The sequence below is a fragment of the Pongo abelii genome, chromosome 8, assembly GCF_028885655.2.
Source record: "Pongo abelii isolate AG06213 chromosome 8, NHGRI_mPonAbe1-v2.0_pri, whole genome shotgun sequence".
Taxonomy (NCBI): Eukaryota; Metazoa; Chordata; class Mammalia; order Primates; family Hominidae; genus Pongo; species Pongo abelii.
The window spans coordinates 71,426,364-71,441,001 of record NC_071993.2 but is presented as its reverse complement, the minus strand read 5'-3'; the positions used below and the strand labels follow the sequence as shown (position 1 = coordinate 71,441,001).

Sequence of the window (14,638 nt, the reverse complement as noted above, 5' to 3'; positions counted from 1 at the left end):
AGGTTAGATTACTGATCTCAAATATTTACTTCCTTCCCATTGACCTCTATGGAAAAGCCACCGGGCTTTGTTGTGTAACTTGTTTTAGCCAATGGGATATTAGCAGATGGGACATAAGCATCCTTAAAATGGACTTCTGAGGTTGGCTTTCTTTCTTATATCTTGGCCATCTATAAGAAAAATATATCCTGGATGGGCCAGTGGTCTAAAAAGTGATAAACACATAAAGCAGGCTGACAAACTTTCAGAGCTATCCTAGCTTAATTAGACAACCTCTAGCCTATCTACAGAGCTCAGCTGAGAGCAGCAGAGAGCACTTCATGGGATCTGCAGATGAAAGTGCCTTTGCAAAGATTATGACAGAAAGAGAAGTCTAGCATGGCTGACTCCATCTTGCTTCCAGTCTCATAGGCTAGCTGTCCTTACTCATTCCCGGGCAAAAGCCAGGGAATTGGAGGAATTTAGACTATAGTTTAACTTGAAAGCAAGAATGCTAATAGTCCCTCCCTAAAACTCCTTGCTCAGGGACCAAAGCAACCTTTGTAAAACTAGTAAAAGGCCACAAGATTAGGATTATGGAAGAGGCCTGAATTCCATTAAAATGTAGGCATAGCTTCTCTAATCCCTTACAACTCAGGTGGCATGTGCCCAGAGGTCACAAGACTTGTGACTTCCCCAACTGCTTCTATAAATAGCATCACTATTGTAGAATCTAAGATTGATCTTTTGAGATATTTTTCAGACTTTTGCATTCTGGCAACTGAATGACCCCACCCAGACTCAGGACTCATGACTGAACCCGTCCTGTGGCCCAAACATAGAGGCTGCCTCAGTGCATGAGGACTGTTTTCCACACCCCTGTGATTTCATCCTCAACCAATTTGCAGCACCCATTCCCTAGCCCCCTGCCCACCAAACTATCCATAAAAACCCTAGCCTCTCAGTCCTTAGGGAGGCTGACTTGATGAATAATAAACTCCTGTCCTTCTACTTGGCTGGCCTTGCATTAATTAAACTCTCTTTACTGCAATACTGCTGTATCAGTTAATCAGCTCTATCTGTGCAGTGGGCAAGAAGAACTTGTCAGGCAATTACAGAGAAGCATGAGCTAAATAAATGCTTGTTATGCCACTGACATTTTCTGGTTGGTTGTTACATAGCAATAACTGACTAATAAATCATATACTGGCATATTTGTATAAATTTATACAAATAATATCCACAACTTATAGCAGTGAAAATAAAAGAACAGCTACCTGTTCTTTACATAAAAGTAAGGGAAACTTATAAAACTTATAGAAAAGTAAGGGAAATGTAGTAGTCATGCTGCAGTAAAAAATATAGTCATCCCCTAGGGAAGGACAATGAATATACATGATGTTATAGTCTTCAACAAAAATGATAAACACCAAATTAATAACAGTGGTTATCTCTAATAAGAATGGGAGTGAAATGGGATTGCAGATAACTCTTTTTATGGACACTGAAATTTTCATTTCATGTCACTTTCAAGTTTCACAAAGCTGCTTCTTGTGATTTTTTTTCACCCATTTAAAAAATGTAAAAACCATTCTCTGCTCATGGGCCATACAGAAACAGGCAGTTGGCTGTAGATGGCCAATCCCTGCTCTGTACTAAGCAGCACCACAGAGGATTAAAAACAAAAGTAGTGAGCAGGATATTATCTTGACCCTTTCACAGGACTCACAACAGGGGTGCCTTGTTTGCTTAGCCTGCCCTGTCTACCTGTTGCAGGAGGGAGTGTGCAAGCGAACAAGTGCAGGAACCAGAGCAAGCAAGTGCAGGAACCAGTCAACTGCTTTTGGGTGCCAGCAGGAGCAAACGCCGTACGGGCCATGCAGCAGCATCTGGATGGGGGTGCCTGCGATTCCTGAAGCCCCAGAGGTTACAGTGCTCCTTTAGCTCTGCCATCCACAGATGGCTTAAGTGTTAACAGCTCAGTGGGCCCTCTGCCTCATCATGTGGGATAGCTGCCCTCTGCCAGCAAGGGCAAAGGGCCAGTGTGACAGCCTTTTTTTGGTATCTGCACTTGTTGGCTCCCAAGCTCCTGTCTGATGTCCAGGAAAATTGAGGTCGCACGAACAAATTGAAGAATGGTGAATGCAGAGGATTTTACTGAACGATGAAAGTGGCTCTCAGCAGGAAAGGGAGCTGGAAAAGGGATGGGATGGGCAGGTAATCTTCCTCTCAAGTCCAGCTGTCTCTGGCTGGACTCTTCACCAAAAAGTCAAGCCATCAAGCTGTCCCTTGAAGTCAAGTCACTTCTCTCCAATGTTCAGCTGCTTCTCTGACTGAGTCTGGGTTTATAGGCACAGGATGGGGGTGGGCCATGGGTAGTTTAGGAAAGGCAACATTTGAGCGGGCCACTGGAATAGAAGTTCTCACTTTGGGCTGCAGGTTTCAGGCTTTTTGGCTTGAAGGTGGGGTTTTGTCAGGGACCTGCCCCATCTGCCTAGAATTTTTCTGCCTCTTGTTGCTATCGGTAGAACACGAGGACCTTTACTGAAGGAACTTATCTTGTTTGGAAAAAAACATTAGTGCAAAAACATTTTTAAAATATATTCCATGTATATAACCATGTGAAAAATTATTACCCAAATTAAAAGTGCTCTAAGGGGCCAGGCATGGCTCACACCTATAATAGGCTATAGGGCCTATAGGCTCACACCTATAATGCCGGCACTTTGGGAGGCCCAGAAAGAGGATCACGTGAGCCCAGGAGTTCCAGATCAGCCTGGGCAACATAGTGAGACCCCATCTCAATCAATCAATCAATCCATCAATCAATAAAGTACTGTATGTACGATTATTATTAAGGATACTTAGGGCCGGGCGTGGTGGCTCACGCCTGTAATCCCAGCCCTTTGGGAGGCTGAAGTGGGCAGATCACGAGGTCAGGAGATTGAGACCATCCTGGCTAACACGGTGAAACCCCATCTCTACCAAAAATACAAAAAATTGGCCGGGCATGGTGGCAGGTGCCCGTAGTCCCAGCTGGAGGCTGAGGCAAGAGAATGGCATGAACCCGGGAGGCGGAGCTTGCAGTGAGCCGAGATCGCACCACTGCACTCCAGCCTGGGTGACATAGCAAGACTCCGTCTCAAAAAAAAAAAAAAGGATACTTAGGGTAAGGGAGGAGACCACTCCTCATATTGTCTTATGCTGACCACCCCTCATATTATCTTATGCCTAATTTCTGCCTCCAAAGAAAGAAGAAGTAAAAACTAAAAGGCAGAAATGAAATCCACAGGCAGACAGCTTGGCGCCGCACCCTGGGCCTGGTAGTTAAAGATCAACCCCTGACCTAACCAGTTATATTATCTATAGATTCCAGACATCGTATGGAAAAGCACTGTGAAAATCCCTGTCCTGTTCTGTTCTGTTCTGATTACCGGTGCATGCAGCCCCCAGTCACGTACTCCCTGCTTGCTCAATTGATCATCACCCTCTCACACAGACCCCCTTAGAGTTGTAAGCCCTTAAAAGGGACAGGAATTGCTCACTCAGGGAGCTCAGTTTTTGGAGACGTGAGTCTTGCCGAAGCTCCCGGACAAATAAAGCTCTTCCTTCTTTAACCCGGTGTCTGAGGGGTTTTGTCTGCGGCTTGTCCTGCTACAAGGGGTCATCTTAGAGATAATATGGAGTCCAGGAGAAGTAAATCACAATATGATCTATGTTTCCCTCTTTTACACCCTTTTCATCTCCAATGAAGATGAAATCACATCAAGATAGTAAGGTCAGCCAGTTGGATATGGTGGAAAGAAAATAGGGATCCTCTTTGCAACAGGCTATGCTTTGCTCTAAAGAAAGCTCACGTTTTTCTATATAGAACTTTAAAAATTCTCCCCATGCCACTGTTTCCTCAAATAATTGGCCAGCTATCCAGAGTTGATTACTACAATAGCAAGCACCACTCAAAGCCCAGAGCCTGAAGCAACTATCTATCTCATTATACCTAGGGATGGCAATGACATTCAGACTTCACAGAGAGGGAGATGGGACATATTCAAATCATACAGAATATTTTTTTCCTTTTAATGTCTGTCCTACTCAACTATGATTACTCCAAACTTTCTTGACATTCGGTACAGAAGAATTCTTATTCATCTTGCACTCTAAAGTTCATCTGCTCCCTATTCATTTTAAAACTGCTTAATTTTAGGGCTTCATGTAGTCTGTGCTTCATGATTATTTTTGAACTGTTCTAAAAGTAAAACTTACAAATTTAGATCTGTTGGGTATCCTGGGATACAGTATGTGTGAAAAATACAACAAAATAAAGTTGAAATATGAGCTACTGGCTAGAGTCCAGCCATTTCCGATAGAAATTCAAACTACAAAAAATCTACAGCCTCACTTTTTTCCTTATCTCAACCCATATAGGAATAATATATCTTTTACTTCTGCTGCATCAACATTTCTGGAAATTCCTGCTCATGAGCAAATGAAAACGAAGCCAAATTTCCCACTGAATCTTATTTCAATATATCAGACTTTCCTCATGATTACTGTTGATGAAAAAAACAAACTCCATAAAATATTTGAAGAGATTATTCTGAGCCAAATGTGAGGACCATAACCAGTGACACAGCCTCAGGAGGTCCAGAGAATATATACCAAAGGTGGTTTGGTTACAACTTGGTTTTACATATTTTAGGAAGATATAAGACATCAGTTAACACATGTAAGGTATACACTGGTTTGGTCCAGAAAGGCAGGACAATCTGAAGCAGGAAAAGGGCTTACAGGCAGATTCAAAGATTTTCTGACTAGCAATTGGTTGAAAGAGTTAAATTATTATGTAAGATCTGGAGTCAATAGAAAGGAGTGGGTTAAGATAGGGGTTGGGGAGAACCAAGGTTCTTATTATGTAAATAAAGTCTCATAGGTGGCTGCCCTTAGGGACAAAAGATGGCAAATAATTTCCTACTCAAGCCTTTAAAAGGTGCTAGACTCTCAACTATCTCCTCAGGATCAGACAAAGACCAGAAAAAGGGAAGGTGATTCTCTACAGAATGTAAATTTCCCCCAGAAGAGACAGGTTTGCATGGCCATTTCAAAATGTGTCAAAGAAACATATTTTGCAGTAAAATACTTTGATTTCTTTCACGGCCTGCTCTCTGTCATGTGATGCTATACTAGTCAGGCTGGAATGTGGTATCTTATTGCTACAAAGAGCCTGTTTTGTCAGTCTTAAATATCTGTTTTAATGTTAGTGCTAGTCAGTTAAGCCTGAGTTCCAACAAAGAGTATAATGAGGCATGTCCAAACCCCCTTCCCATCATGGCCTGAACCAGTTTCTCATGTATCTTTGGAATCCCTTTGGCTAAGGGGAGTGGTCCATTCAATCACCCGCCTAGGCCTCCCAAAGTGCTGGTGCACTTTTCTTGTCTTAACTGAACTTCACTTATACCATTTTTTCCTTTGTCTGAGCAAATGATGACAGAGTGACATCAATGACTAAAGTTTCGGTCAATCTCTCCATTGAGATGACCAAAAGAGGGGAATTGTTAAATTTAGACTAAAGCTGCCTCCTTATATATTTTAAGTTCAGCCTAAAGCTTCCTCTGTACATAGTGAACTGTAACCTAACTGCATATGTGTAACATACTCTTGTGCCAATCAAGTTGTAGCCAATTATTCAAACCATGTTCAAATAAGGGACACCCCAAGCTGCAACAAATCTGGCCGCTTCTGTATCTTACTTCCATTTTCTGTCCATCACTTTCCTTTTTCTGTTCATAAATCTCCCACCATGTGGCTAAACTGGAGCCTCTCTGAACCTATTCTGATTTGGGGACTGCCTGATTTGCCAATTGCTCTTTGCTCAATTAAACTCAGTTAAATTTATCTAAAGTTTTTCTCTTAACGCAAATAAGATTTTATCTACATGCAAGCTTTCTTTACTTTCTTCCTTCAGTATCACAAAACAAGGTGCTGAAGCTAATTTAAAGGGATCTAAATTTATTATTATTATTGTTATTATTGAGACAGGGTCTCACACTGTTGCCCAGGCTGGAGTACAGTGGCATGATCATAGCCCACCGTAAACTCAAACTCTTGGGTTCAAGTGATCCCTCCACCTCAGCCTCCCAAGTAGCTGAGACTATAGGCACAAGCCACCACGCTCATCTAATTTTTTTTTTTTTTTTTTTTTTGAGACGGAGTCTCGCTCTGTCACCCAGGCTGGAGTGCAGTGGCGCAATCTCGGCTCACTGTAAGCTCCACCTCCTGGGTTCATGCCAGTCTCCTGCCTCAGCCTCCCAAGTAGCTGGGACTACAGGCGCTCGCCACCATGCCCAGCTAATTTTTTTGTATTTTTAGTAAAGACGGGGTTTCACCATGTTAGCCAGGATGGTCTCGATCTCCTGATCTCGTGATCTGCCCGCATTGGCCTCCCAAAGTGCTGGGATTACAGGTGTGAGCCATCACATCTGGCCTCGGCTAATTTTTTTACTTTTATTTTTATAGAGACAGGGTCTCGCTATATTACTCAAGCTGGTTTTGAACTCCTGGCCTCAAGCGATCCTCCTGCCATAGCCTCCCAAAGTGCTAGGATTGCAGGCTTGAGCCACAGTACCCAGCCAATGCTCTAAATTAAAAGCTCAATGCAATTAATGAGAAGTTTTATATACCTTTAATTTCTTTCTAATTATAAAAGATTATTTATGAGGGCAGGACTTTTTGTCCATTTTATTAATTACTGTATTTCTTGCACCTAGAATATTCTCTAACTCATCACTATCAATCAATACATGTTGAATGAATATATACACACGTGTGTGTATATATATATATATAAAGTCTACTAGAAAATAAAGAAATGTACAAAGAAGAATAAAATGATTTCTGATAATTTCAACATTCACAGAGTTAACACTTTGGTATATTCATTTTTAAGTAACTTTCTATGTATTTTATATACGGGTGAAGCACAAAGGATAGAGAAACATGTTAAACAACACCTTATGGATGCAATCAGTAAAATCCAGAATGTGGGAAATTCTATAATACAAATGACCTACATTCTTCCACAAATAAATGGTGTCTAGTTTGGTTTCCTTAAAAGCAAGGTATCAGTGTGGAAGGACTAAGAAAAGTGAAACAGGTCAGCAAAAAAAGCCAATTCAAGGTTATGTTATTAAGTTGACTACCACTGCAGACAACCAGAGCTCAACTCCCTTTGGCCCATCTGAGAAACCATGTAGTTTGTATATCAGAATTGATCATCCAAGACAATGGAGAAGAGGGTATCCACCAATTCTCAGCAGTAAGCGTTAATGCCTTTTGTATCTCCAAACGTGTGCATGTGCCAACATGGTTGAGTGTGCTCCTACAGGTGTCCCATGCTATAGCAGCAGAGATGCCCTATAGGAGAAAGCAACAGATACACAACATAGCTGAGGTTTCATCCTGTCAGGCTGCAACACTGTACAACTAACTGCTGCAGCAGCAACCTGAGCAAAAAGGTGGGCTGAGAAATGTGAGACAAGGCATAAAATATGTCTCACATAAATGGCAATAAAAAAAATGAAAGCGAAAAAAACAGTAGATAAAAGACTGAAGAGACATTATCAGTCAAATGCAGTGTAAAGGCTGATTTAAACAAACCAACTGTAACAGTTATTTTTTAGATAGGAAAATTTGAACAGTGCCTGGATATTTGCTATTAAGGAATAACTGCTGTTTTTAATTGCAATATTTAAAAAGTATTATTGTTTTTAAAGTTCTTATATTTTAGAGACACATGCAAAAGTATTTACAGGTTGCACTACATGTCTTGAATTGGCTTTAAAACAATCTGGGGTGAGGAAAGGAAGTAAGAGAGGTTATAGATGAAACAAGATTGGCCATGTGTTATAATTGTTGAAGCTAAGTGATGTGTACATATGGGTTGATTATATTTTCTACTTTTCATGTTTGAAAATTTCCACAACCAAAAATTGTATTTTTATCTCTCTCTTTCTGAGACAGAGTCTCACTCTGTCACCCAGGCTAGAGTGCAGTGGCACAATCTTGGCTCACTGCAACCTCTGCCTCCTGGGTTCAAGCGATTCTCCTGCCTCAGCCTCCTGAGTAGCTGGGATTACAGGTGTGCACCACCACACCCAGCTAATTTTTGTATTTTTATTAGAGACAGGGTTTTGCCATGTTGGCCAGGCTGGCCTCTAATGCCTAACCTCAAGAGATCTGCCTGCCTCAGCCTCCCAAAGTGCTGGGATTACAGACATGAGCTACCGCACCTGGCCAACAACCAAAAATTTTAAATAGCATATTTCATACATTTTGGACGGGTGATGGTTCTATATAGTTTTTATTTGACCTAGAGATATGTGAATTTAATAATGTGGGCAAAATATTACAAACTTTCTGGTTAGAAAATGACATAAATATTTTTGGTTCCCTAAGCTCACTTTGTTGTTTCACGTGTCTGTTTTTTTGTTTTTTTTTTTTTTTGAGACAGGGTCTGGCTCTATTGCCCAGGCTGGGGTGCAGTGGTGTCATCTCAGCACACTGTAACATCCACCTCCCAGGCTCAAGCCATCCTCCCACCTCTGCCTCCCAAGTAGCTGGGATTACAGACACGCAGCACCGTGCCTGGCTAATTTTTTAAAATTTTTCGTAGAGATGGGGTTTCGCCATGTTGCCCAGGCTGGTCCTCAACTCCTGAGCTCAAATAATCTGTCTGCATCAGCTTCCCAAAGTGTTGGGATTACAGGCATGAGCCACAGTGCCTGGCCCATCTGTCTGTATTTTTGACCACACAATTTATTCACTCTGAATGATGCCTTTCTTTCTCCTCTATATAATGAGCTATTATTCATTTTTCAAAACCCAACTCAAATAGCACTCCATTTAGAATGTCTTCCTATATACTCTCTAAAGAATCGGTTTCTTAGCCGGGTGCAGTGGGTCACGCCTGTAAGCTCATCACTTTGGGAGGCTGAGGCAGGTGGATCACCTGAGGTCAGGGGTTTGAGATCAGCCTGGCCAACATGGCCAGACCCCATCTCTACTAAAAAATACAAAATTAGCTGGGCATGGTGGCACATGCCTGTAATCTCAGCTACTCAAGAGGCAAGGCTGGAGAATCGCTTGAACCCAGGAAGTGGAGATTGCAGTGAGCTGAGATTGCGCCATTGTATTCCAGCCTGGGTGACAAGAGTGAAACTCCATCTCAAAAAAAAAAAAGAGAATTGGTTTCTTTATATCCTACTCCTATACCATATACAGTCATGTGCTGCTTAATGATGTTTTGGTCAACAAACGACTGAATATACAGTGGTGGTCCCATAAGATTATAATTGAGCTAAAAATTCCTACTGCCTAGTGACTTTGTACCAATAATAACATCATAGTACAACTATTTTATTTTTAAAATAAATTTAGTGTAGTCTAAGTATACAACGTTTATAAAGTCTACAGGTGCACTATTTTCCATCTTTTATACCATATTTTTACTGTATCTTTTCTATGTTTAGATATGTTTGGATATACAATTACTTATCATTGTGTTACAATTGCCTACTGTATTCAGTACAGTAACATGCCATACAGGTTTATAGTCTAGGAACAATAGGCTATACCATATAGTCTAGATGTGTAGTAGTTTATACCATCTAGATTTGCATTAAGTACTCCATGATGTTTGCACAATAATGAAATCACCTAAGGACACATTACTCAGAACATATCCTCATCATTAAGTGGCCCATGACAGTACAATCAATTCTTGCTATTTGTGGTTGGTTATGTTCTATACAGTCACTGTGGACAATGAATTAGTGAATATCAACCTATTGCTCTTGGGGAAATTCAGGGTTAAGCTCCTTTGAGACTATGGTCACAACATTTTCATAACCAATCAATATATAACTTTGTTTTACGTGTGTGAAAGTTAGAATATTGATTAGATCATTCTTCTTTTTAAACATAGGTGTTTATAACTATAAATTTCCCTCTGAGCACTGCTTTTGTGGTACTGCATAAGTTTTGGGAGGTTCTGTATTCCTTTTCATTCAACTGAAAGCATTTTCTAATTTCCTTTGTGATTATGTATTTGATCCCATTGATTGTTTAAAAGTGTGTTAATTTCATACTTTATAAGTTTTCTAGTTTTCCTCACTAAAGAGTGACTTGATAGCAGTTATATGTTTAATGTATTGCCTTCAAGAACATTCTAATTACAGGTAGTGAATCTCAACCAGAGGGGGACAATCTCCTCAACCTTACCCTGGTTGCAGATTGCCACATTAGACTGCAGACTTCTCTTTTGTACTGCTAAAGCCTAGCACAATGCCTGATATTCAATAGCCACACTGTTCATATCATTATTACAAGGACCTGTAAGATTTCAGTACTATATAGAAAGAGACAAAGTAGCCTATAACAAAATAAATATCACAGTCTTATATTTCACTTTAGCAACTTACGTTCTGGTTGTTTTTCATTGGGTGTTATGGATCGCACAAAATCTTCTGGCGTCATAAACACTTCTGCTTCACCAGGCTCACTGATGACTTTCAAGGTGGCAAAATATCGGAAGATTTTGTCTGGCGTGGAGTAGGCTCGAATCCTATTCTCATATTCCATCACCTAAAGTTAGAAATTTAGAAAGTGTTACCATATTAAGCAATGCTCATATGCTCATATATTCTTATCATCACTGCTCATCAATTATCATATATTTTCCATCATATTTTGGGAATAAATTCTATCATTTTTTTCTATATTAGTTTTTTAATATTACAAATGAATACCAAAAATTTTTAATATTCTTGGAATTTTTTATTTCTTGCAATATACCACTCATATTCCAGTTGCGGCAATGCTCATGTAACTTTTGTTTAAAACTTTTTTTGAAGAATTTTCTAATGTTTTAAATCACTGAAGGATAGCAAAATTTTTAAATGTCATAAGAAATTTCAGAAGATTTCAGTAATAGGGTACAATGCCGTATATATGCCAACCTATAGCTTCTTAAATACCAAGTCTTTTTTTCTATTTTTTACAATCCTTCCCAGAAGAATTTTTTTAACATTCTCTTTTTTAAAAATTATCTTTATTTTTGTAGAGAGAGGGTCTCGCCACATTGTCCAGGCTGGCCTCAAACTCCTGGGCTCAAGTGATCCTTCCGCCATGGCCTCCTAAAGTGCTGGGATTACAGGAAGTAGCCATTGCACCTGGCCTAAATACCAAGTTTTTACAAAGGGATTGATTTTACAGTTTCTACTTCTGTGTAATTTCCTAATTCCTAAAACAAAACAGACTTTAGATTTCATAGGTTTCAAAAGCTAGTAGGTCTTCAAAGACAAAGTACATTCAATGATGGCATAGAAAAATAAAATTACGTATCATGGAAACTCAATTATTAACAGGTCTGAAGCAACAGACTTTTGATTATAAAATTAAACAAACTGCCAGAGATATTTTACATATGGCATATTTAGAAAGCAGCAAAGTTGGGAATCACACAAGCAAGTGTTGGAATAGCAACAAAATCAAGTATGGCATATATTTAACTAAAAGGCTGTCTAGTTAATATGAAAGTTCATTCCCTTATCTGGTATACAAGCCCCTATTCTGTACATGGAACATACAAAATACTACACCAGCCACATAATATTTTAGTGAAAAAAATTTATCTCATACCTGAATTTTACATGTTGAAATAGCCAACAATAAATAATATCTTATAAATAACTTGCTAGAAAATGTGTCAAGGCAATAAAGCCTATAATCTCATCAGTTCCATGTCCATAAAGCAATTTACCAATGTTAAGAAAAACTTTATTGATGTTTTATTTTATTTTATTTTTTTTTGAGATGGAGTTTTGTTCTTGTTGCCCAGGCTGGAGTGCAATGGTGTGATCTCGGCTCACTGCAACCTTCGCCTCCGGGTTCAATCAATTCTCCTGCCTCAGCCTCCCAAGTAGCTTGGATTACAGGTGCCGGCCATCACGCCTGGCTAATTTTTTGTATTTTTACTAGAGATGGTTTCACCACGTTAGCCAGGCTGGTCTCGAACGCCTGACCTCAAGTGATCCACCTGCCTGGGCCTCCCAAAGTGGTGGGATTACAGGCGTGAGCCACCATGCCCAGCCTTTATTGATATTTTAAATTTGCCACATTAACATAGCAATTACTATAACTGTCAGTCCTGGCTAGATGTCACTTTGAAGTCACTGGCAGCAGCTGTTTAACAAGGCTCTTAATTCCACTACCACATGTGCTTTTAGCAACTGAGAAAAGACTGCAAATTTGTGACCACATATGACAGGAATTTTTTCAATGCTAACTTGTAATACAATCTGAATAGATTTCACAGGAGACTTTATCAAAAGACTGAGCATGTGGCAAACGCAGTAAAGAGTTTTGCAACCTCTCAGCAGCCTTGAGACATAGCTACAAGTTTTAAAGGCATTTTATATTACAAAACAACTGTCTGCTGGGAAATAATGGCTACAGAAGAAATACCTTTCTTCTTTTTTTTTTTTTTTTTGAGACGGAGTCTTGCTCTGTCGCCCAGGCTGGAGTGCAGTGGCACAATCTTGGCTCACTGCAAGCTCTACCTCCCGGGTTCATGCCATTCTCCTGCCTCAGCCTCCCTAGTAGCTGGGACTACAGGTGCCCGCCACCACGCTCAGCTAATTTTTTGTATTTTTAGTAGAGGCAGGGTTTCACAGTGTTAGCCAGGATGGTCTTGATCTCCAGACCTCATGATCCGCCTGCCTCGGCCTCCCAAAGTGCTGGGATTACAGGCGTGAGCCACTGCACCCTGCCAGAAATACCTTTCTTTAGGCCATCTGTATTTTTATTCTTCCTCTGAACAACAACAACAAAAAAGAAACCATTTGGAATGTGTGGGGTATAAGAGCAGCAGTTACTAGCAATGAGGACTTTGTGACTTTGTGAATAAAAAAGTTAAGTCAATCATATACATAAAGGTAGAAAAATAAGAACTTAAAAATCAAGAATTTAAGACAAAATCAGATTCGTTTTTGAAATAATAGGTCAAAGAAAGTAACAGACTTAGTATACTCCCACATTGGTAGAATTTAGTATAGACCTATTATATGGTATATATTTTGCTTTTTTTCCACTTAGCATTGTATCTTAGCCTGGTTAAAAGGAACAACAAACTATCACATAAAGAGTTCAGAATATAGCATCCAAGATAACAAAGGCTTGGAAGCAGAGACATATAGAAATCTGTTGAAGGATTTTGGGATGTTTAGCCTGAGAAAAGATATACTAAGAGAATTATGATGGTTCATTCAGTCATATACCTTATAAGACTTTCTTGAGCATTATTAAGACATCTGTCTTCAGTAACACTGCTAGACTTAATTGGATCAAAATTTGGGCATTATTTTTCCTATATGAACTGCATCAAGGAGCAGCCAAAGAGAATTTATAACCAAATAGTAGATGAGGGATAGTGTCTGTTTATAAAATATTCCAATTAATAAATGAAAAAGATTTGATAAAATTAGAATATCATTTTGCAACTTCAATGAATTAACAGATATAGGCAATGAACATCAATAGCTGTTAATACTGCAAAAAGAAAAGCAACTAGACATTAGGTGTCTTATGATAAAATAACATAATACCACCACTAATCTTGCTGCAGGGATCAAACCTGAGTCTGATCGAGCCTCAGAATCCAGATGCCAATATTTAGGTAATATAGAGAAAAGAGAAACATGCTGAATTGCACTGAGAATAAGCATCAGTAAAACCTAGGCTCTAGGAAACTTTATGGGCTAAATGGCCTGCATTCTGTCACTTGTAGATTAAGAGGCTTTAAAGATATATCATCAAACAAAATAAGCAAGATTAAACTATATGTCTAGGAATAAACATTGGAGTAAAAAACTATGAAGAACAAAAAGAAATGGTTACTACAAAAATCATTTTAGGTTTCCTATATCTGTACAAAACAACAGTAAAACAATTATTTTTTTCAAATACGGACATTGGCCGGGCGCTGTGGCTCATGCCTGTAATCCCAGCACTTTGGGAAGCCAAGGCAGGTGCATCACTTGAGGTCAGGAGTTCGAGACCAGCCTGGCCAACACGGTGAAACCCCATCTCTACTAAAAATACAAAAATTAGGTAGTTGTGGTGGTACACACCTGTAATACCAGCTACTGGGGAGGCTGAGGCAGGAGAATCTCTTGAACCTGGGAGGCAGAGGTTGCAGTGAGCCAAGATTGTGCCACTGCACTCCAGCATGGGTGATAGAGACTCTATCTCAAAACAAAACAAAACATACAAAAAAACCTAAAACAAACAAACAAACAAAAAACAGACATTCTATGTGATGCTGAACAATAAAACTAGACTCGTGAGGAAGAACTCTGAATGGTATTTCAAAATGAAGCAAAAAATTCCCCAGCAAAGGGAAGACGAAGAAGAACATGAAGATCATTATCATAATTATTTCCCCTAAGAAAGAGGGGCTATGAGGATAATTTTAAAATCTTGTGTTTACAAAATGCTGTCATCTTTTAGTTTACTGTTACTTAACTTCGCAAAACAAAACAAAACAAAAAAGCAGACCAACCAATAAAAAGTAAGCCCCAGCTTGAGACTTGAGTTTTAGAAAGGA

General features: G+C 39.5%; 1 protein-coding gene across 4 annotated transcripts in view; it reads right to left on the bottom strand.

Moving 5' to 3' along the window:
- MICU1 (mitochondrial calcium uptake 1) overlaps nt 1–14,638 on the bottom strand; it is a 260,802-nt gene that overhangs the window by 173,697 nt on the left and 72,467 nt on the right. For all 4 annotated transcript variants that reach the window (XM_002820833.6, XM_063727353.1, XM_009245493.4 and 1 more), the window contains one exon: nt 10,455–10,617. In XM_002820833.6, coding sequence (XP_002820879.3) covers nt 10,455–10,617 — 163 coding nt within the window. The remainder of the gene's footprint in view (nt 1–10,454; nt 10,618–14,638) is intronic.